Below are 22,406 nucleotides of genomic sequence, written 5' to 3'. Positions count from 1 at the left end.
GGCCATTTTTGAGAAGAAGATTAAAAAGCTGTGCATACCTACCATGTTTTAGCTAGATAGTGGGCTGAATATTGCCGAGGCAAACTATTTTGCAGTGTTATCAACTACGCACTCCCGGAAATGTACATGGCCCACATTACAGTACAGAAGGCATGTTGTAATTTTAGGTAAAGCCTAAAGAGATGGGGGCAAAAATCTCAAACATTTGTACATCTCTCCATGCTTCGGGCCCTTTTACCATAAAACAAGGTGATCAGACAGTGTGGTTTGGAAAGCCCATTTCAGTACCTACTTATCATTACATGGCCTTTTTGACCAAAGTTCTTTTTAATTTGACAATGAACTGACAGGAAAAAGGGAATATTCCCTCTTTGCTTTTGCTTTAAAAACTGCTGGTTCTCCTAAAAAAAAAAAAAAGTTTGGCTTATCTTATTACAATAAAATAACCCAAATCCTTCTTTCTATATTTAATTCCATTCAACAAGCATTTATTGGTGCCCATCTTGTGCTGAGTTCTGTACTGAATGGATAAATTTTCTCTATTTTTTTTCTTTTAACTTTTCCATTTGTGCTATCTTTCATATTTTATGTATAGTGAGTGATTATATGCACATCATCACCAAAGTATAAATGAAGGCTTATATTTGTTGTATGAACTAAATAGATAATAATTTTACAGGCAGACTATGCCTTCTAAAAATTTATAATCTATAGCATATGCTTGAGCTTCTTCAGAAAGCAATTTTCTAATATTGATGTTGGTAGAACTGTTTTATCATATTTTGAAGTTGTGTTCTTTTTTTGTTGTTGTTCCTTCATTATTAAACAAGTACCTAGGGATATAGCATTATTTGAAGTTAGTGGTAATGTAGACTTGATTATTTTTTATGTACAAAACTTACAGATTCTAAAATAGAAGACATTTTTTTCTCCTAAAACTTCCAAATTTGAAATCTAAGATATTTCTAAGTTCTAAAAACACGTTCTTTAAAATAAAAGCAAAACCTTCTTATCTATGAAGATAAGAGATATCTGAGATAAATGTTCTCATGCTGTCTTGGTAGTCAATTCATCTAAGGAGATGAGATTTTCCTGCAAACAAAAATCTAAAGCTATAGACAAGAATATTTCAACCAGTTATAATGGTTAAATACATCAGAGGATTTGGCATAGTAATATTTTTCTATGACACATAAATATTATTTATCACAGAATTTGGCATCAAGTTGGCAAAACATATTTTTATATAAACTTCTGATGAAATAAATGCTATTCATGTCTTGAAGTAAAATTTCCAGAAATGAAATAAAGCAGGAAATAAGCACTTCTAAAAAGCATAATCCAAAAAAAAAAAAAAAGTTAGGCAAAGTCTCTTGGCCATAATAGAAGTCTCTCACTTTTTCCTCTGACCAGAGGAGTGGTGCATTGTCAGGTGGCCATGTTCTCCCTCCTTCCTCCACTTCAGTTCCATTTCCAAAAGGAGAACTTGAAGAACCTTACAAAAATGCATACAATAAAATAAGAGAAATATAGATGAAAGTAGGCAAAAAATAGGCAACAGAGAATGAAATGATGAAATTAGCAGTAAAGTTGATACAATAGAAATGTATTTGATTTTAGTGTCATTGGGATTCTATACAATTATTAAGAGGAAACACAGATTTTACTCTGATTTTTCCAAGCCTGTGGCTTGGAATGCAAAATGCAAAATACAATCACTTATATATTTCACATTTTCTATTTAAGTTTCATCCGTTCAATCTACTTCAAGAAAGCAGATTTTTCCCTTGCTCTGTGTGAAAGATATTTTTCTCATGAATTGTCATTAATGGGAGATGGACAAGAATGAAAGTAAGAATAAAAAGAGAGAACAAAAAATGAAGCAGGTGTGGATAAAAGAGAGAGTAACACTCCACCAAAAAGTCCCTGATGGTCATCACATTCTGGTGACAGAGAGACAGAAAGAGCCAATTAACCTCTGGAAGGAGATGCTTCTTTGTTTAATTTTCTATAAGCCTCTCTCTGTCTTCTTTTCTGAGCCAAACTAGCAGGCAATTTCACTTTCTTTTTTCTTTTTATTATGTTATGTTAATCACCATACATTACATCATTAGTTTTTGATGTAGTGATCCATGATTCATTATTTGCATATAACACCCAGTGCTGCATGTAGAACGTGCCCTCTTTAATACCCATCACCAGGCTAACCCATCCTCCCACCACCCTCCCCTCTAGAACCCTCAGTTTGTTTTTCAGAGTCCATCGTCTCTCATGGTTCATCTCCCCCTCCGATTACCCCCCCTTCTTTCTTTCCCTCCTGCTATCTTCTTCTTCGGCAATAGTCACTTTCTTGTCCACAGGACTCAGAGGTCTAAGGTTACTACTTTCTCCTTTTTTTAGTATAAGCTTATTAGAAATTTGGTCATTGACCAAATGACTTTGAAATAAATATAAGTGAAATATTTTAAAACATTCTATAGCAAAATGAGAAATCCCCTGTTCCTTCTTTCCCTAAGTTAGTGGAGAACATAACAGAAAATAACAAATTAGTATATGGTTTCTTTCTATGTTAATGAGAGTATCACCACTGGCTTTGGCTTTGGTTCTTAATTTAGATCTCAGTCTCTCTCTCTCTCCCTCTCTCTCTCTCTCTCTCTCTCTCACACACACACACACACACACAAATACATACACATGCTTGCCTGAAATATCAGAATGAAATGGACAATAAATGAGAAATTTAAGTAGGTAGTCATGTGACCACTTTGCTCATCTAATTAATAATTTATTTTCTCTATTAAAGTTGTGAATTTCTTTATGTGAGGATGGATAGATAAAAAAGTCAGGGCAGATGGAAGAAAAGTATCTTTCCAAGCACAGTGCTGGAAAGGACTCATTGAATCCTTACTGGATTAGATAACTTTCTACTTCACTGGGATTAACAAACAGGAAAAAAGAGAGAAAAATTCCATTTGGTAAAAACATGAAAGAGCAGAAAATTAGACCAAAAAGAGGTGAAAGTCTTCGGCACATCCTAATTGGCTCTGTTATGAATTTCTAGAGAAGGTAGCGGAGCAATGTGAAGGGCTTGACATGGTACAAAACTGACAAGCTGGATTCTAGAATACGTTCTTCCTCCTTTCAAGTTTCCTTGGTCATTTTTTTCTGGCCAGAGACAAGGCCATCACATTTCAAAAATTAACTCAAAATAAAACAATAACAAAAGATTTGCAAAGCCCATTGGGTATACACAAGTAATTTATTCAGTGTGGCTTCATTTAACATATGTTGGTCAAAATCAATGATGTTTTGGCAAGTAGTAATAATTGCAAAAATGACACCAAGAATGGGTCTGAAAGTAAATAGGAATTCTTTTATAACCACAAAGAAAAGAAGGGCATTTACAGATAAAAAGTGTTTATGAAACCTGGGAGATTATTTGAGCTGCCAATGAAATGGGATTCATAATGCCTCCCCCAACACAGCATCTGGAAGCTCCATAAAACAGGTCAAACACTGAAGGTCCAGAGACTATAATTTTTCAAAAATAATAATTGCATGGTAATATATTTGAATTTATATAGAAAATAAGCTACTCAATCACCTGGAACAGGTTTTTAAAAATACATATTAGAAAGAAAAAAAATAGCTTCAGCCTCTGCCTTGAGGAAAAGCCCCAATTCAGTGGGCACGGTAAACCCGCCAAGGTGAGAAAGGCCATGTGAGTCCAGGAGAAACACTCCAAGGACATGCCCTGTATCCCTCCCATGTCATTTTGTCCATTTTGTCACCAAACTCATTCATGGCACAATAAGAAGGAATAGGTACAAAGGATGGCAACAGGCTTGTGTGTTAATATCCAGGGGCTCTACTCAGGTCCATTCAGGTAAACTGAGCACAAGGATGGTCCTTCCTTTAGCTCACTGTCGTGTTTGCTAACACTGGTTTGTATATTCCTACAACTTATAATGTAACTCCGACTGTTCATGTAACTTTCCTGAGGCAACGTCAATACCACTGCATCAGAACAGAATAGAATGAAACGCTCATGTTTGCTGGACTGCATGACCCCTTTTCTGATCAGACTGTCCCATTAGATTTGAAGCCTTTAGAGACATGTTGGAGGCAACTGGAATTCTCAAATCTTTGGTCTTGTATAATTCTCTTACATGTATTTAGGAAATTGCTAAGCCCTCTTTTATATGTTGCTGTGACTCAAAGTGTGAGTAATTGGGGTAAGAACCCTGGCTATCTTTAGAGAAAGGCTCTTTGGATAAATTGAGAAAATTCAAACAGCTTTGTTCCTGTAAAATGTCAATTGAAACAGCTTTTGTAGATACTCACTTTTCCTCCTGTGATGTAGGACCCTAACCTAATTTTGTTTCACAAACATCTCATTCCAGGGGAGAAAAATTTTTTTGACTGAAATAAACATACATCAGTAAATACCTAGTGCTAAGATGAGCCTGAAGAGAAGGTTAGAGGTATTCTGAGTCATGAAACTGACAGTAAAGAACCTGAGTATTTAACATAATACACTCTTAAAGATAAGATGTGAAATGTAAGGTCGGCTGGGCAGGAAAGTGACCAAGGCACTCAAGCACGCTTTTGTATCATGCAGGTCTATTATCCGTGGTGTAACTAATAAGGTTTTTTTTTTTCCTTCTTTGTGGGAGAAATTTATTTTTATAAATATCAAAATTGTTTAACTTCTTGGGCATCCAGGTCAGTTATTCTAAAATCCCTAAAGTCATAGTTTTAATTTTGTTTTTATTTGTTTGTTGTTGGACTTGGGCGGATCTTGTCTGAATTACCTTTTTATGTTTGCCACATTTAGAGTCCTCACTAACATCAGATTGGTTTACCTCCTCAAGTTAAATGGCTTTCTCTACCTTTTCCTTTTCAAATCTTTTAAAGGAATAAAATTTCTAAAGCAATTCAAAAGGCCCCACAACTGGGGTGCCTGAGTGGCTCAGTCAGTTTAGCATCTGCCTTTGGCTCAGGTCATGATCCCAGAGTCCTGGGATCAAGCCCCACATCAGGCTCCCTGCTCAGCGAGGAGTCTGCTTCACCCTCTCCCTCTGTCTCTCCCCCTCTGCTCATGCTCTGTGTCACACTTTCTCTCTCTAATAAATAAAATCTTAAAAAAAAAAAAGTCCCCAGATCTGACTTTCGGGCATTAACGCAACTTCTGCAACTTTGACAGACAAGTTGGGGTATCAGAATTTTAGAGCTCAAATAAATAATTTGAGCCTGTTGACTCTGAGAGGGTTCATATAACTTCAGCTTCTTGGTGCTTATTGAAACCAAACAAACTTTCCTGAACACTGAATTAAGGCCCTAAAAAAATGAGTCCATAATATTATTTCCTCCAACCAACAGCTATCTTGGGCTAAATGAGTTAGTTTCTTAATTTCATGGGACTGAAAAATATACACAGGCTAAAGTTTAAAGAGAATGATTGTACCACATAAACAAAAAAGTCCAAGGCTTCAGGTAGATATTCCTCTTTTGCTCTCTCAAATCCACATCCTCTGTATGGGATCCACTTTCAGACAGGCTCTTCCAACAACCTTACATTCTCTCAGGTTTAATTATCTAAAAATGGTATACTCTTTCTTCACAAGTCTCCCCAAAATTTTATTGGCTCTGGTTGAAACATGAGACCAGCTCTGAACATTCACCATGGCCCCAGTCACTTTACATCTTGAGGCATTGAACTAGTAACAGAGCCCATTACAAAGCCTACAGACTAAACATGGAAAAGGCGTTGTTTCCAAAGTGAAATTGAGTACTGTTCCTAACATTAAGGTGAACAGATGTGCAATGTCAGATACATCTGACAATTGGACAACACATTAGCAAGGTACTCCTCTACCATCATATATTAATTTATTAGTGTTGTCATTTTAGCTGCTCATCTCTTCTAAGTTCTAATTTCTATGGCTTTGAAAACATATAACACTCCTAGATATTCAGACAGGGGAAAGAAAAACATATTTCTGCGCAAAGACTTAATTAATGTTCATAACAGATAACCTTCAGTATACAAAAAGGAGACGCAACTCAATTCCCATTAATAGATGAATGGATAAACAGGTCTGGCATAACCACACAATCATATCTATACTCAGTAATAATAATAATAATATACGTACTTAGTAATAAAAAAGAATGCATTATTGATACATGCAACAAGATGTGGATGAATCTCAAAATATTATGCAGAGCAAAAGAAGCAAGACCAAAAAAAGAGTACATACTGAATGATTCTATTTACGTAAAATTTTAGAAATGAAAACTAACCTATCATGAGAGAAAGCAGATCAAGATCAGTGATTGCCTATGGGTGGGGAGTCAAGTCAGGGAAGGGAAGATGGAAAGATTTAGGAGCTACACAGGGAAATTTCTGAGGGTGATGGAGATGTTCATTATCTTGATCAAGAATTGTCATTTTTTGCTGTAAAGGGCAAGATAGTAAATATTTTAGCCATTGCCGGCCATATGGTCTCTGTCACAACTACTCAGCTCTGCCACTGCATCATCAAAACAGCTATAGATAAGAAGTAATTAAATGAATGTGAGTGTGTTCCAACCAAACAGGCAGCAGCCCAACCTAGTCTGCAGGCTGCAGTTTGCCAATTCCTGATCTTGATTAAGATAATTGTTTCGCAAGTGTGTACATATGTCAAGACTTATCAAATTGTACACTTTAATTACATGCCATTTATTGTATGTCAATTATGCCTCAATAAAGCTATTAAAAAATAAAAACAAAACAAACAGCATTAGCTTCCTCATCATGGATTGGATAAAGCTCAAGCTTCTTACCGTGGCATACAAATCCCTCCATGAACTGGCCTCTGTATTCCTACCCGATCAGATTTATTGCCATTTTCTGGTGGGATTTTACCTTTTGGCAGTGCCAAAACACACACATCATGCTATTTCAACTCTATGCCTTTATTTAGGTGTTCTATCTAGAATAACCTACACTTACCAGTGTAAGATTAAACTTGCACATTTACAATTCCAAGATACCTTCCTTCTTCCCTTATCTTACTCCTTCATTTCTTCTTGTGCCACCATTATAGTCTGTGTGTGTGTGTGTGTGTGTGTCTGTGTATACAGGGATATGTATTTATACATACATATAAACACACTTGCACTATTACATTGGTATATATATACATACACATTCTTGCATGATTACACTTTTCCATACTTTTACCTATATATATCTGAAATTTTTCTTTTACATATGTAGAGTTAAAGTGAATTATCACTCATTTTATATTCATTTTATGAATATCATTAGACTTGGATATATGACTGAGCACTCCCTGTGTCTATTACATCTATCACGGTGCCTGGCACCTTAAAGAAACTTAATAAATCAGTATGGCAGCTGATATTAAGGCCATCTTACAGATTATAAAACTGATAGGTAGAGAAACTGTATTTAGTTCATAGACACATGGTCATGAATAGCTAATCTAGTATCAAAAAAAAGTTCTTCCATATCTAATCTCAAGTGGTTTCCACTAACCCTTGCAATATTTTTTATTATCAGAAGCTTGCCTACATTTCACACTGGTCTTTTTCTGACTTTGCCACCACTCCTCTTTCACCTCCTAGATACACCAAAATGAAGACTGCCACCAACATCTACATTTTCAACCTTGCTCTAGCAGACGCCTTAGCAACCAGTACCCTGCCCTTCCAGAGTGTCAATTACCTAATGGGTACATGGCCGTTTGGAACCATCCTCTGCAAGATCGTGATCTCCATAGATTACTATAATATGTTCACCAGCATCTTTACCCTCTGTACCATGAGTGTCGATCGTTACATCGCAGTCTGCCATCCCGTCAAAGCCCTGGATTTCCGTACTCCCCGCAATGCCAAAATTGTCAATGTCTGCAACTGGATCCTCTCTTCAGCCATTGGTTTGCCTGTAATGTTCATGGCAACAACAAAGTACAGGCATGGTAAGTTGCAGACCTGAGGGATGAAGGGTTTATAAACTGACATGCTGGTGAAGTCATGAGTGGTCCAACTTCTTAGTCAAATTGTAATACCGGTGATTTTTTCCTAACAGAATGTCTTTGAATCTTTTGTAATAGGAATTCTCCCCTAAATTTTAAGCACACTAAACATTTTAAAGAGAATGTAATCTATTGTTTCCTGATTTCTCTGCATTGACTTCATCAAAATGAGGGCAAACTAAGAATATAGCTCTTGCAAGAATGATTAGACTTAAATCCAAAAAAACATTAAGTTGTTTTAAAATTTCAAGTGGCTGCTAACATGACAAATTTATTTTTCTAGTCCTCATATCAGAACGATGAACCACCCATCAAAAATGGAATGAAAATATCCATTAGCTGGAAACTCCTATAGATTTTGGACAGTGATTGTATTTTTTATGTCAGCATAAACCCCATAGAAGATCTAGCTTACAGTAAAAGGTTCCACAATTGTTGACTGAATGAAAGCTTCATGTGATCAAAATGGACAAAAAATGAGATATTTAGGAAAAAAAATCTAAAAATAACTCTCCCTGAAAATCAACAGAGAGCTGAGTTTCTCCCTCAATTTCTTTAAATCTTCCCTTATTGGCTTCCCTTAATGGATTTAAGTTAGCTCTGGTCAAAGCTATAATTAGATGCTGCTGCTAATTCTTCCTTATAATTATTGTTTTCCAGGTTCCATAGATTGTACCCTCACATTCTCTCACCCAACCTGGTACTGGGAAAACCTGCTGAAAATTTGTGTTTTCATCTTTGCCTTCATCATGCCTGTCCTCATCATTACCGTGTGTTATGGACTGATGATCTTACGCCTCAAGAGTGTCCGTATGCTCTCTGGCTCCAAAGAAAAGGACAGGAATCTGCGAAGAATCACCAGAATGGTGCTGGTGGTTGTGGCTGTGTTCATTGTTTGCTGGACTCCCATTCACATTTATGTCATCATTAAAGCCTTGATTACAATCCCGGAAACTACATTCCAGACCGTTTCCTGGCACTTCTGCATTGCTCTAGGTTACACAAACAGCTGCCTAAATCCTGTCCTTTACGCATTTCTGGATGAAAACTTCAAACGATGCTTCAGAGAGTTCTGTATCCCAACTTCCTCCACCATTGAGCAACAAAACTCCACTCGAGTCCGTCAGAACACTAGAGACCACCCCTCCACGGCCAATACAGTGGATAGGACTAACCATCAGGTATGCAGCTTCTAGAATTGGGTACACCTACTGGGGATGACATAAAAATTATAGAGTTTGTACCAATCCAAGTTTTAATCCATTAGAAGTGAATCAGTAATGAAGGGATGAAGGTTCTCCCCCTGTGAGGACTGAGGGAGGAGAATAGCAAATTATGGTCATTGTGACAGAGAGGTGAGGTGCTTCACATTATATAAACAGCCCTATGTATCTGTATGTATTTATTTAGAGATACACCCCCTAGAAATTCATAAAGCTGCCAAAAATCAGTATCTTCACAGCTGTTGCTTCTATGCAAAATTAATGATGTTAGCACATTGTGGAAGTGATGCTATTCTACAATTCTTCTCATTTTCCCCAACGTTTATGTTTCATGCGTATCATTGCAAGTCAGTCCTGTTCTGGTTCTGTGGTTAAACGGAAAAGGTCATCACTTCACTCACTGTGGGGATAGGTGCCAGATGTTTCCAGCAAGTCAGGGTCACAGCAAAGGAGAAAAGACCAAAAAAAAAAAAAAAAAAAACATAGCCAGTCTTAACTTGTTCAGCCATTGGTTTGTCAATCTTTATACCTGAACTCTAAAGGAAACATCAAACATATTACTTAATTATTAGAACTAACTTACTTTTTAACAGTAATTATACCAGTTAAAGTTAATAGGGTGAGGAGTGACTATTTTTTGGAAGCTATATTCCTATGTGCAGAGTACACAGGGCAGCCTGCATGGGAGAGGCACGATTTATACACAGTATTATAATCACAGGAGAATCAGAAAAGAGAAAAATTTGTCTCTAAGTTAATATGATCTTGATAAACCAATGATGTGCAAAATTTGGAATCTGATAGAAGGTAAATCAAACATATCACTTAACTCTTAATATTAATTTAAATAAGTAAACTTTCAAATAATAGCGTCAGCATCCAAAAATCCAAAAAAGCCTCCGCAAATTTATAACACAGAACTCAAATTCGAACTTCCAGTGAAGTAAATCCTTGAGTCAGAACCTGGTCAGAGGCCAGGACTCAGAGAACAGATGCCTCCATAAAAACGACTAGAAGTCTAATTGAGGAGGCAGACGAAGAGCCTTACAGTACAGAGCGGCTGCCTCCTCTCCATTTTTTTTTTCCCCAGGCTCCACTCTGTCTCCCCCACGCCCACTACCGGCCCCCAGCCCAGCCCAGCCCCACCCAGGTTTACCCTTTCCTACTGACAACGGGCCCAGCTTAAGGAGGCCCACATGGTCTGCCATAGGGGGTGCTAATCCTCACACCTCTGCTATTAAATCATGCTAAAAGGAACACTGGAATTTGGGCCCTCTAGGCAGTATAAGCTGATGATGGCCAACCCACTGCCAACCAAAGGGAAATTACTACTTTACTTTGTGTCACTTCTAATTCCTTTTCAGACTGAGTAAAGACAGAAGAAATGTTTTTCCACACGGCTTCTTTTCTCTATATTTTTTCCACATCGAGACCCCTCTAAACCTGCTTCTTCTACGAAGCAGCTCTCCCTCTCAGCAGCTCTCCCTCTCGGCAGCTATCAAAAGCTTGTGAGTAACTTAAAGAGGGTAGGGATTCAGACAGATTTTCTTTGACCGGAGGATAATATATTGCAGAATGCAATTTAAAACTCTCAATCCTAAACCAAGGTTAACACATTTTGCCTTGGAACAAAGCACTTCCTTTGGAGCACAGGGATGGAACACTCTATATATTGATTCTTGCTCAGTTGGGGCCTGCCCCACCTTCCCTCTCTTGCAGGCACGCTGGGATGTGGCTGTGGGTAGCCTTACCCTGGACCACTGCCAGGGCCTCTTGTCACGTCTGATTCTCTGTGTCCTTTCCTCACCTGCTCTCCTGGAACCACAGCTCCCAGCCTCTCTGGTGGAGCCTTTCTCCTGAGTTCAGTATGATTGTCCTTCAGTTGCCCCGACCCGGCTCTTGACTCCCATCCAGAGCCAGCATTTTCACATTAGTGTGGTTCCTGCACAGCCAGAGAGAAGAGAAAGGAAGCTAATTGAGGAAGCTCTGTTCTAAGTAACTAAAAGGTTTGCTTTAAAAATACATCCACTTAGGGCTTATCTTCATTGCTGTCTCTATGAAGCAGCATCAGGATCAGATAACAGCAGAAACACATTAGCCGTGGAATTGGCTGCTTTCCCAAAATGCCCAGCTGGGAGGGCTGGACAGAGAAGAGCGGCTGACAGGAAAAGAGGAAAAGACACTCTGACTTACTTGAAAATTAAGATAAATCAAAGATCGCTCCACTCATCTCCACTGATGTGTCATCGTTAGGCGGTTACACACAGACATCTGGAACGATACATAAGCCTTTGGTGAGAGTTTCAATAAGATATCAAAATCATGAAATTATTTGAAGGAAAAATCAGACACTTTATGGCCGTGTCTATAGGACATAGTTGGCTAGTCAGACAAATTCAGAATCTGACAGACAGGTTTTTGGGTTTTTTGTTTGTTCATTCATGTTTTTGTTTTGACACCATGAGCCATTAGATTGCGAAGCAAAGCTAATTGGATTTGCATGAACTTTTTGACTGTTTGTTTGGAGTTGGTACTGTTGTAGATGTTTATGTCCCGCCTATATATTTGTATTTTCTCCAAGAAATAGATTATATGTCATGTTTCAAGTGCATTAGTCCACTTCATATTCTGCAGATCAGAGATCCAATATCAAACCTTCCCAGGGTGTCTGTATTCTGACAACTGTACACTGAGACCATGTCCCTACAGCGCAAAATGAAGAGTTGGCAGTTATCAAGGTAATTTGATAAGCCGTATGAGAAATGTCTGTGCCCCAAATAAACTTTGCCTCATAATTACATAGTTAAGGGCTACTCGGTCAGCTTTTGCTACATAACAAATCATTCCAAAACATGGTGGCTTAACGCAACCATTCACATATTTTGCACTTCCGTAGATCGGTAGTTTGAGCTGGGCTGGGCTAGAATGTTCTTCCGGCCTTAGCCAGGCTCACCCGAGGGGCAGCTGCCACTGGCAGAACTGCTGTCAGCTAGCTGAGCTGGGATGAGCCCTGCAAGAGTGGCAAGCTCCGCATGGATCCTCATCCTTCAGCACGTTAGCCCTGCTGTCCTCATGGTGGTCCCAGGCCCTAGGTTCAAGGGGTGGCAAAACAGACCTTACCTCTTGATGGTAGGAGCTGCAGTTGCATTGCAAAGGGGTGTGGATATAAGGAGGGAAATCACTGTGGCCTCTTTGGCCAACCAGCTACAGTAGGCGCATGTTGCACTGAACAGGCATAGCTTCCTGGGGGCATGAACCATATCTGCCTTGCTCCTTCTTCTTTCTCCAGCAGCTAACTAAAACAGTGTCTGACACATTAAAAAAGTACTCCAAAAATATCTGTTGAATGAATGAATGATCAGAGGGCTTATGATATTTCAGGAGATATGGAGGGTGGTAAGAATGACCCTTTTCTTATGCAACTGATGGACAACCTCAATGCTTGCATAACGCTCTGATGTTATTCCAGGCTCACCCTTCAGTAACTGGAAAATATTCATGGGAGGGGTTCTTTGTTTCCTTTTCTCTGGTCCTCTGAACAAAAGTTCTACTTTCCAAAAAAAAAAAAAAATTGTTACATTTGTGCTTGTCTTCTAATTTTATTTTTAACAAGTGCTATTGATGAGCCGGCCAAGAACTGGATTTGATGCCCTAAAGAGGTCTTGCCCTAAGTATAAAAAAATAAAATAAAATAAAAGATGTCTTCATGTCCTTTTGTGCATTCCAGGGCTCAGCCTCCTGCTCCAGTTGTAGGACTCCATGCCTGATTTATGTTCAGCTCGTTGTCTTTATGGCTGCTAGATTTTTATTGGGTAGACTTAGACATAAGTTTTCCATCTGCTTTCCGTGCAATTTAATCTCTCTGTAGGTGTACCACCCAACAGTTGTTACTGGACCCCACCTTGCTTCAGAGCACTACCCCCATTTGCTCAGATCAATTCAGATCAGCTCAGACCTGAGATGCTGGCCACGCCCACCTGCCTTCGCTGCTTGGTTTCCCACCCTGGTTGTATTCCATAATGCATTTTCTGTTGTGATACCTAGACTATGTCCTTTAATGGTTAACATTATATGGGAAAAGAAACAACTCTATTAGACCAGTTGGATTATTATTTAAAGAGTTTGTATTAACCATAACCATCAGAATAATGCTATCTTACATTTGTATCACTGCTTACAGATGAAAAAGTGTTTTTGTGTGCACTATCACCTTGGCTTCCTACAACAACCCTGATGGGTAAACATGAAAAACTAAATGCTCAGGGAGGCTCAATGACTATAAAAATCAAACCACCAGTAAGAGGCAGAACCCAGACAAACATCTGGGCTTCTAATATTAATCCAAAACTTTCCTCTGCTTTCCTACACAATGCCAATTTGTGCTCAAATATTACTACAGGGTCTCAGCCAGAGGTTCTCAAACCTTATTATGCATATAAGTTCTGAGGAACTCCTCTAAGAAATTCTGGTTCACTGGGTCAAGGTCGAGGTAGGGTCCAAATATCTTCATTTTGAATAAAACATGAAACTGAAAACTGATTTAAATTGTAACTTTATAAAATACTATTAAAGTCACTGTTTTGTCTAACCTGGCTACCATTTTAGTCAAGCTGATTGGTAAGAATTTTTTCACCCAAATGAGTCTTGTGTTTAGCAAAATAATGTAGCTATAGTGGGAAAAAAGCCTTAACTTTCTATGTATCAGTGAGTCTTACAGGATATAGAGATATAACATTGACAAAGTTAATATCATGGTACCTCCTGCCAACTTCTTCTCATTAATATGGCAAGTCCAGCCCTAAGCCCTCTGGTTACCATTTTTAAAGCATTTTCTTGACATTTTAATCCAAGTAGCATGCCAAGAAATTAGGAGATGCTTTGCAATTGTATTAACTACAAAGCTATATTACCCCCAGCTAAACTAAAAGCAGAAGCCTAATTTTTTAAATCAACCACATCACTCTCAAAAACTAGATCTTAATTTTTTTTATAAAACATCTGTGGAGAGATAATTTGAGAAGGAAAAGCATTCCGGCTCCATCACAAAAGCCCTAAATGAGAATAGCTCACAAAATTACAGAGCTTGACCACATTAATGCACATTTTGTGAATAAAACCAAAATGGCTATTCTTTCAATTCTAAGGTTTAAAAAGAAAATGGATCCAGTTACAAGTGTGTGTGTACACACATGATATTGGTGTGCCTCTTTATGTATGTGTGGCACTAGAGTATATTTAGATTTAAAATGAATAATATCTTTAACAAATAACAATAAGAATGTCATATTTCTATAACTTGGCCATAATCTGGGAGGAGAAAATATTATTTAATTTAAAATATGTTCATTCGCAGAAAATATTTGGCTTTAAGGCTATACGAAATAACATTTACTGACCAGTTTGTGCCCAGTATATCTTATTTAGTCATATGAGGTATGGATCATTGTCTCTACAGTTGAGGAAACCAATGTTTACAGAATTCACCTGCCCAGGGTCATAGTTACAAAAGGAACTGAGGAATGAACCCAGTTGAATTTCATTTTAAACTATGTGCCCTACTGCCCCACCAGTCTGGTTGTCATTCTTCTCAATGGTAGCTCTTAGAACTAAATTTTAGTATTTACATACTACCAATTCAAATGCCGTAAGTTCTTTATGTAGGCTTGTTTAGATGTATTCATAGCTATCTGTGTATCTGTGTATAAAGATAAACATCCAAATAGATTAATGAATAGCTTGGGGAATTAGAAATTTGATAATAACAACTTGGGTTCTCATTATATGAGTCCAAATTACTCGAACTAAAATTTTTTTGCCATCATTAAGGTCACATTGATTCTCACTGAATGATACCATTTGCTTTTCCACAAGTTAGAATTTTTCACTCATGTCAGAGAGGCTCAATTAGTATTTTCATAAATCATGTTTATCCTACTAGAGAAGGCAGCTTGGTGGTGGTGCTGCGAGAGGAGACCAGGACAGGGAGTCAGGTCAATGTTCTAGTAGTCATGCTGTGCCTGTCCAACATGTGATAGAACAAAGCCCTTCATCTTATAAGAGCTCAGTTTTCTCAACTCGCGCATAAGAGGGTTGAATCAGAAGATTATTCTGCATGTCAGAACCATACAGTGAAACTTGATGCGTGAATTAGCTAGTGTTCTTCCTGAATGAATACTCTCATCTTTCAGGGAGGTTAAATTTTAAAGATTAGATTAACTAATATAATTACTGCAACATTTTCCTGTGCTTGTTGTTTCAATTGATGTAACTAACTGATAAAATATGGCAACATATTTATCTTTTAAAAACTAACTTTAAATGAGATGTTACTTATTTGGCTGACCTTAAGTGGTGAATTGCTATTTCATAATCATTTATCATGGTAAATTTAGTGTTTTGAAACACGCCAATCTTTATATATTTATATTGGGAGCTAAATATGAAAGGTGGATATTTTGCTCTTTTAACTGTCTACAACACATTTATTCTTCCTTCTACCTTTATGAATTTGAAATGCAGTTACATAGCATTTTTTTGTTTTTGCATTTTTTTCCCTCATACCAAACAAACTAAATGAAGATGATCTATCACAAACCAGTCATTAACTTTTGAATGTCATTCTGATTGCTGTATCTTTTGGTAGGTTGCCATAAATATTTGCAAATTGCTACAATTTTGCAAATGACAAAATTATTTGGGGGATTACTTTATGAGAACTACAAGTTTCTAAAATAAAACATGTCTTAATTTTTCTTTTCTAATTATCATTTCCATGGAAATCAAGAACCCTAGGGTCAGAGCTTTTGTTGTCCTTCTCCCTGTACACTAAGGAATTTCTTATATAATGGAGTTCCTGGCATTGAAGTGAGCAGAAAATGGATAAGAGGAGGCTACTAACAAGACTTATTTTGAATGCTAAATAATTGTGATAGTACTTTTTCAAAACATGAATGGTTTTCATGATACATATCCAAAAGATTATGATACCAGCTCTGAAGACATCATATGAGTTTGATCTTCTGCATTACCAGGGATGTATGCTGAAGGAATGAATACACATAAATATTATTTTACTAACCATACCTGGGTGGGAGGTAAGTTTAAACATAATTTAATGTTTATTATTTTATGGCTTGTGAATCAAAGAAAATGAATTACTTTTTCTTTGCATAACAACTGAACTTACTAGGAACACATGCAAATAAATGATTAGCCTGATAAATTAGCTCCCTATAATTATCAATTATTAAGTAAATATAAGCTGAAAGTTTCACTGTGATTTAAAATAATGGCTCTGTGAGTCCAAGAATGAAGGTGGAGAAAAATAACTCAGGTCATTTGTCTCTAAAGCATAGCATTTATAAGGAAAGAAGAAAGGAAGGGAGGGCAGGATGGAGGGAGGAAGAGAGTACATTTTCTGTTTGAAATCAGCCACATTCCTCCTACTATTTTGTTTTCCATACAGATACCAGGAATCCTAGGGATACCAGAAATCTGGGAAATCTATCAAGCCCAACCCAGTTGTTTCCTTTTTTTCCCCACACATTATCAAATCTTCATCAAGGTCAAAATATCAGATAGAGATAAAGATGATCCAAAATCCCAAAACGGTATGCCTAAGTCCCTTAAAGCATAACAAATGTATAACTTTTTCTTTTCGTGATGAGATATTTACCTCTAAGACATCTGATAGAAAAGCAAAAAAGTAAAACTTATGGAAAATGACATTAAGAAATGAGAATATTTTCTCAAGAAAAGCCAAATTATTTAAAAAAAAAGCCTTAAGAAAATGCAGTGAATAGGGAATGTAGAAGGGAATGTGGTCATTACATATTTGACAATACAATCACTTATTTAATCCATCCTATAATTTACCAATTTAGCAAGAATATTTCACTCTTACTGTTCTTTCTTCTTCTCTATCATGTTAACAAATTGTCTTTATATTCAAAAATCCCCAAATATAATTATATATGAATTCATTCAAATTCAAAACATCAACTTAAAAAAATGCTTTATTTGAGTCACCCTTGGGAGATAGAAGAGATACACGTTACTCCCAGAACCCTACCATGCTGCAGATAGATGGAGGCTCGCAGTATGGCTACCATATACATTAACAACTGAACATTTTTCTGGTTATTTCAGAAATTCAGTGGGACAGTTAGACTCTCAAATGACTACACTATAAGTAAATATCAACAACTAAATCCCATTAATGTAATTGGATTTATCAAGCATATGCAAAATATTCACAGTTCTTAGGTAATTAGAACTGGAAAAAAATACTAGAAAGCATCCAATCCAAACTGCCTTATCCTACAAATGAGGAGTGTGTAGGCCAGATATGTACTTTTTTCATTCTGTGTTTTTTTTTTTCTGAATATAAAAGATGATAGAATCTTTTCAAGTATCTGATTTTCAAGTAGAGTTTAGGAAAACTTTTATGACCAAAGGAAAAATCAGGTAAATATATTACATCTACTCTGGTATATGTAAATTTATTTAAAAATTTCAACAAGGAAGGGGACATTTTATAATTAGATAAGAATAGCAGGTATAATATGAAATCCTAAAAGTTTAGGTGGTGCATTTATTTATCCAGATTGTACCACTGACCAGCTGAATGCTCCTAAGTTTCTGAAACTCTCCAGTTTCAACTGCTACATCTGTGAGAATGGTGATAATTGTAGTAGCTAGCACTTAGTTTTGACTTGAATGTGATGTATCATAGTCCACATACTTTGCCAGACAACTGACAAGCATTATTATTCTAAGCCACTCAGTGAGGCTTTACACTCTTCATCTCCTTTCTTCTCTTTTCCCCAAGAAACTGAATTACAGGTCTTGTAAAGAAAATTTAAAAGGAATAAAATAATGATGCCAAAAGAAATCAATCATAAGATTGGTCCTAGCCAAGGTTTCTCAACCTTGGCACTGGTGACATTTTGAGCCAACTAATTCTTGTTGCAGGGGAATGTGCATTGCAATGTTTAGTAGCACTCCTGGCCTCTATCCAATAGATGGAAGCAGTACCCACCCACCCCTAGCTGTGACAGCCAAAATGTCTCCAGACATTGCCAAATGTCCCCTGCGTCCAGGGGCGGGGGGCAGGGGGAAGAGGTGAAAGTGGCAGGAAGAGGGGAGGAATGAGTTAAGAACCACTGATGTAACCTGACAACCACATTTAATTGATGAAGAAATTAGTTGTGGTGTCTTTAAAGTAGTGCCTGAAAGTAGGAGCTAAACCCCAGGTGTCTTGAGAGACACCACACTGATTTCTCAAAAGAAAGCTTCCTTCTGCACTGCTAACATTGCAAAGATTAAGACTCACTGTTAATGGAAGACAAGGGGAAAGCACAATTCTTCAATCTTTATTTTATGTCGAGCTTCTCTTTCAGAGAAAAGATTTTCAGCCTAAAATGTTATTAAGAAAGAATTAAAGGCCATAGGAGTGAAGATATTGTTAAAGGATACTGGAAGACTCAGACTGAGGTCAAGTCTCCTGGATATTGTGAAACATTAAGAGAACTTGTAAATGAAACACAATTAATGAAACATAAATCATAACCTCAGAAGAAAAGAAGAATGGGAAACTGGGGGAAAGAAAGAGAGTCACAGTTTTAATGGCAACTTTGCAGCAACTAAAAACCTCACTGAATATTTAGCTTTGCACTAATTGTTTTTAGGATCCAAAACAAATATTAAAATATATTTTAAGAACACTTAGAAAGGAAACAATAACCTGTAGGAGGCAAGATAAGCTCCCTAGGAATTCGTTATGGTAAAAGGGATCTTGTTTTCTTAGAGGACATGGAAATCAGGTAAACACAGTATCAATAGTGTTTTTAGCAAGAGATTTGACCAGCTCCTGCAGTTTTTAATAATGCCATAATATGTTGAATTATGATCTGGATATAATGGTATAATGAGATAGGTTTATAAGCTTTGAGAGATTCCCATCTTAGGAGTCCCAATCAATGGAGGAATGCTGAATAACCTAGATGACAGGATAAGAAAACAAACATACTAGAAGAGTAAGCAAAAACTACAGCTATAGTAGCTACTAGAGAAAATTTAGTCCAGAAATCCACCTATAGACACACAGAATGTGAGTGATAGCAGATATGAAAAAAAAAAAAAAACATAGATTTTATTTCATGGATCAACAATATGATATAGGCCATCTCAACTCTTGCAATGATAGATAATCATATCAACAGAAGTCTAATGTCTAGAGACTAAGACATGTTAGCTTTAATACACCACATTCTTCAGTATATAAGCAAATTGGAACGGGTTCGGGGATGAGCAACTAAGAAGGTGAAAGAAGTTAAAATTCTTCAATATGACAAATGGTTGAAGTAACTGCACATCCTACCTAAGAAATAGAAGACCCAGAGAGGACAGGATAGTTCTCTTCGTATACTTAAAGGGATGTGAAGAGGGACTTGGACTTACTCAGTACAACTCCACTAATTAAAGCCAACAGGTGGAAGCTACAGGGAAAGGGATTGTAATACAACCAAAGAAAAACTTTTCTAAGTCTTGAAATACAAGGACTTCCTTGTCACTGGGGGCTTTGAATGTTTAAGCATCAGCATTTTGCCTCCATGAATGGGAATGTGGCCAGAATTTGGGTGTTAAGATTTGATGTCTAAGGAGTCAAACAAATGACTTCCTATAAGGATCTTACAACACACTACTACAATAAAATGTTAATATGCAGTCCATGAGAAAATAGCTCTTTAGACAAATTTTCAGAAATGTTGCATATCTTATTTTGGTCATGGGGACTGACACTGTGTATCAGCATTGTAAAGGCTTTGAGAAATCCTACTATGGGTGGGTGGGTGGGTAGGTGTGTGTGTGGGTGTGTGTGTGTGCCGCATTTAGTTTATATATATATTTGCCTTTTGTTTTCTAAGCTGAAGTTCTCAAACTTATCTGAACACAGGCCAGTGTTTCAAAGGATGTCTCCCAACATCTCACAGAATGGAGTTTTCACAAAACAGTTTCAAAGCCCACTATAGACCATAAGTGCCAGTTAAGCACAAATATTTTCAAACTTCAATGTTTTACTAGAATAAATGGCAACATCATTTTACCCCAGGTATTAACCAGGATTCTAAAATTGATCACTGATCTCTTAGTCTCACACATTTAAAATATATGGCCTAAATACAAGCAAGATGCTGAAACTTGTTTCAGTTTGAAATAGAACAGGTTGTGTTTTGTTTTGGTTTTCACTTTTGTTTTGCTTTGTTTTGAAACTTGCCACTTTCTGGTTATAATCCTGAAGGGGGAAAATGTCTATGTAGCTTTGGGTTGTGTTTTCACTGATTTAAAGTACACATTGCTAAGAATAAGTCTCATAATTGGCACATTCTTCTGTTTTGAATAAAACATCTTTGAGGAAAATAGGTTTCTTTTAAAAATCATCTATACTCAACAGTGAGATGCATTCCAAAAAAGTTGAATAATTACAATCTTCCTTGTGAAAGAACACAAGACTAGAAACCAAGAAGCCTGGGTTCTGGTGCCAGGTTGCCGATAACCAGCTGTGTGAGCTTGGCATCCCATGCCAGTCACTGCATAGGAGATCTTCCCAAGCAGGACATCCCTGATCTCTTTTAACTGCCAACAAGTTAGAGCTCCTTTCTGGGTTTGACTGATCACCCCATTCAGACTCTGGGGACTATCTTCTCCTACTGAACCACAAAGGTAACCACCAATGCTCCCTTTCACGAGACAAAAGATTTATTATATTGAACAAAATAAACACACATTAAGAGCAGGAGGAAGCATATGGCTCAGCGAGTCGGAATCCTTTGAACTACCAGATTATTTCACCTCTCCTTGAATTCTCCTTTACCGAAGTTTGACCCCTTGTCATACTGTAGATTCCAATATGTCTATTTAGGCAAAGGAGCTTAGAAAAAAAGGGATGAGTTCTATATCATTGAAGTAAATGGAGAGTTGTGCCTATTAGGCATCAACTCTCAGTTTTTTGTGTGGCTTTGTTTTTATGATTCTATAATAATGAAATTTTGAAGCCTATTGCTGGCTGAAACTCTGATCAGGTTCTAAAGTACCCAACTCTGTTACTGGCTTCAGTTGCAACTTTGGATGGCATCACAAACAGGAAAGGGAAAACAGAAAAGGAAAAAAGTGGCTGCAAAAAGCAAAAATAACAATATAACTACATTTCCTCAACCAATACTCAGGCATGTCACTTCACCTCTCAAGACTTCTGTTTCCTTCCATAGAATGACGACATTGTTTAAAAAACAACAACAACAAAAAATCTTTTAAATTCCCTTCAGGGGTAGGAAACACACTCCAATCATTGTGTGGCTAGAGATTAAAAGTACCTCAAATAAGCTTCAGTTTGAATCTAAAAACTTTTTAAAATTTTATTGTTCAAAATAGGCTAAAAAAATAGTCCAAGGGGATTTACTAGTTGACTTCCTGAAAAAAATAACAGTTCAAAAAGCCATTGACAAAATTGGAAAACTGATGGTAGGTTAAAATAGTGTGTCGATGTCAAATGTCAAATTTACTGAAATGTATAACAGTACTGTTGTAATGTCAGGAAAAAAGCCCAGACTTAGGAAATGGAAGGGAGTTACAGGTTTCCAAAAGAGGTATCTCAGCAAGCAAGCAGGTTTGGCACGACTCCCTGGGTACCAAAAATACACAATGTGACTCAATGGACCACAGAAAACAATTTACTATTCATGGCACTGCAAACTGCAGGAGCATCAGCATGTCCGATGGTGCAACACAATGGGCCCAGATTGTCACTATGCACACAGTGGATTGCACCCAACAGAAGAGCCCAGAGCTAGGGGTGCAGCACCTTTTATAGCAAGCAGTAAGCAAACCAATCCTCTCCTAGGAGAAAGCAATCACAAAATGGTCACATTGTGGTCCTCATGCAGTTAGGCAGCAAAGGTTCTTAATTGACTATGTGACCATAGGAAGAACTCCGAGTCAGAAGATAGGCCTTGTAACACAGCTCAGTCAGCAAGAATGTGTAGAGATGCTGGGAAGACTATTTTTCCCAATAATTCACCTGTCAGCTCAACATATTTTTGGCCGAACTCAATTTTCATATGTCACCCCATAGCAA

General features: G+C 37.2%; 1 protein-coding gene across 1 annotated transcript in view; it reads left to right on the top strand.

The window, feature by feature from the left end:
- The window catches only part of OPRM1 (opioid receptor mu 1), a 73,633-nt gene that overhangs the window by 45,939 nt on the left and 5,288 nt on the right, over positions 1–22,406 (top strand). The window contains 2 exon segments of the mRNA XM_027601049.2: positions 7,639–7,991; positions 8,709–9,229. Coding sequence (XP_027456850.2) covers positions 7,639–7,991; positions 8,709–9,229 — 874 coding nt within the window.

Source organism: Zalophus californianus, chromosome 7 (assembly GCF_009762305.2).
Source record: "Zalophus californianus isolate mZalCal1 chromosome 7, mZalCal1.pri.v2, whole genome shotgun sequence".
NCBI lineage: Eukaryota > Metazoa > Chordata > Mammalia > Carnivora > Otariidae > Zalophus > Zalophus californianus.
The sequence above is the reverse complement of the archived record's forward strand: the minus strand, read 5'-3'. Positions and strand labels throughout refer to the sequence as shown.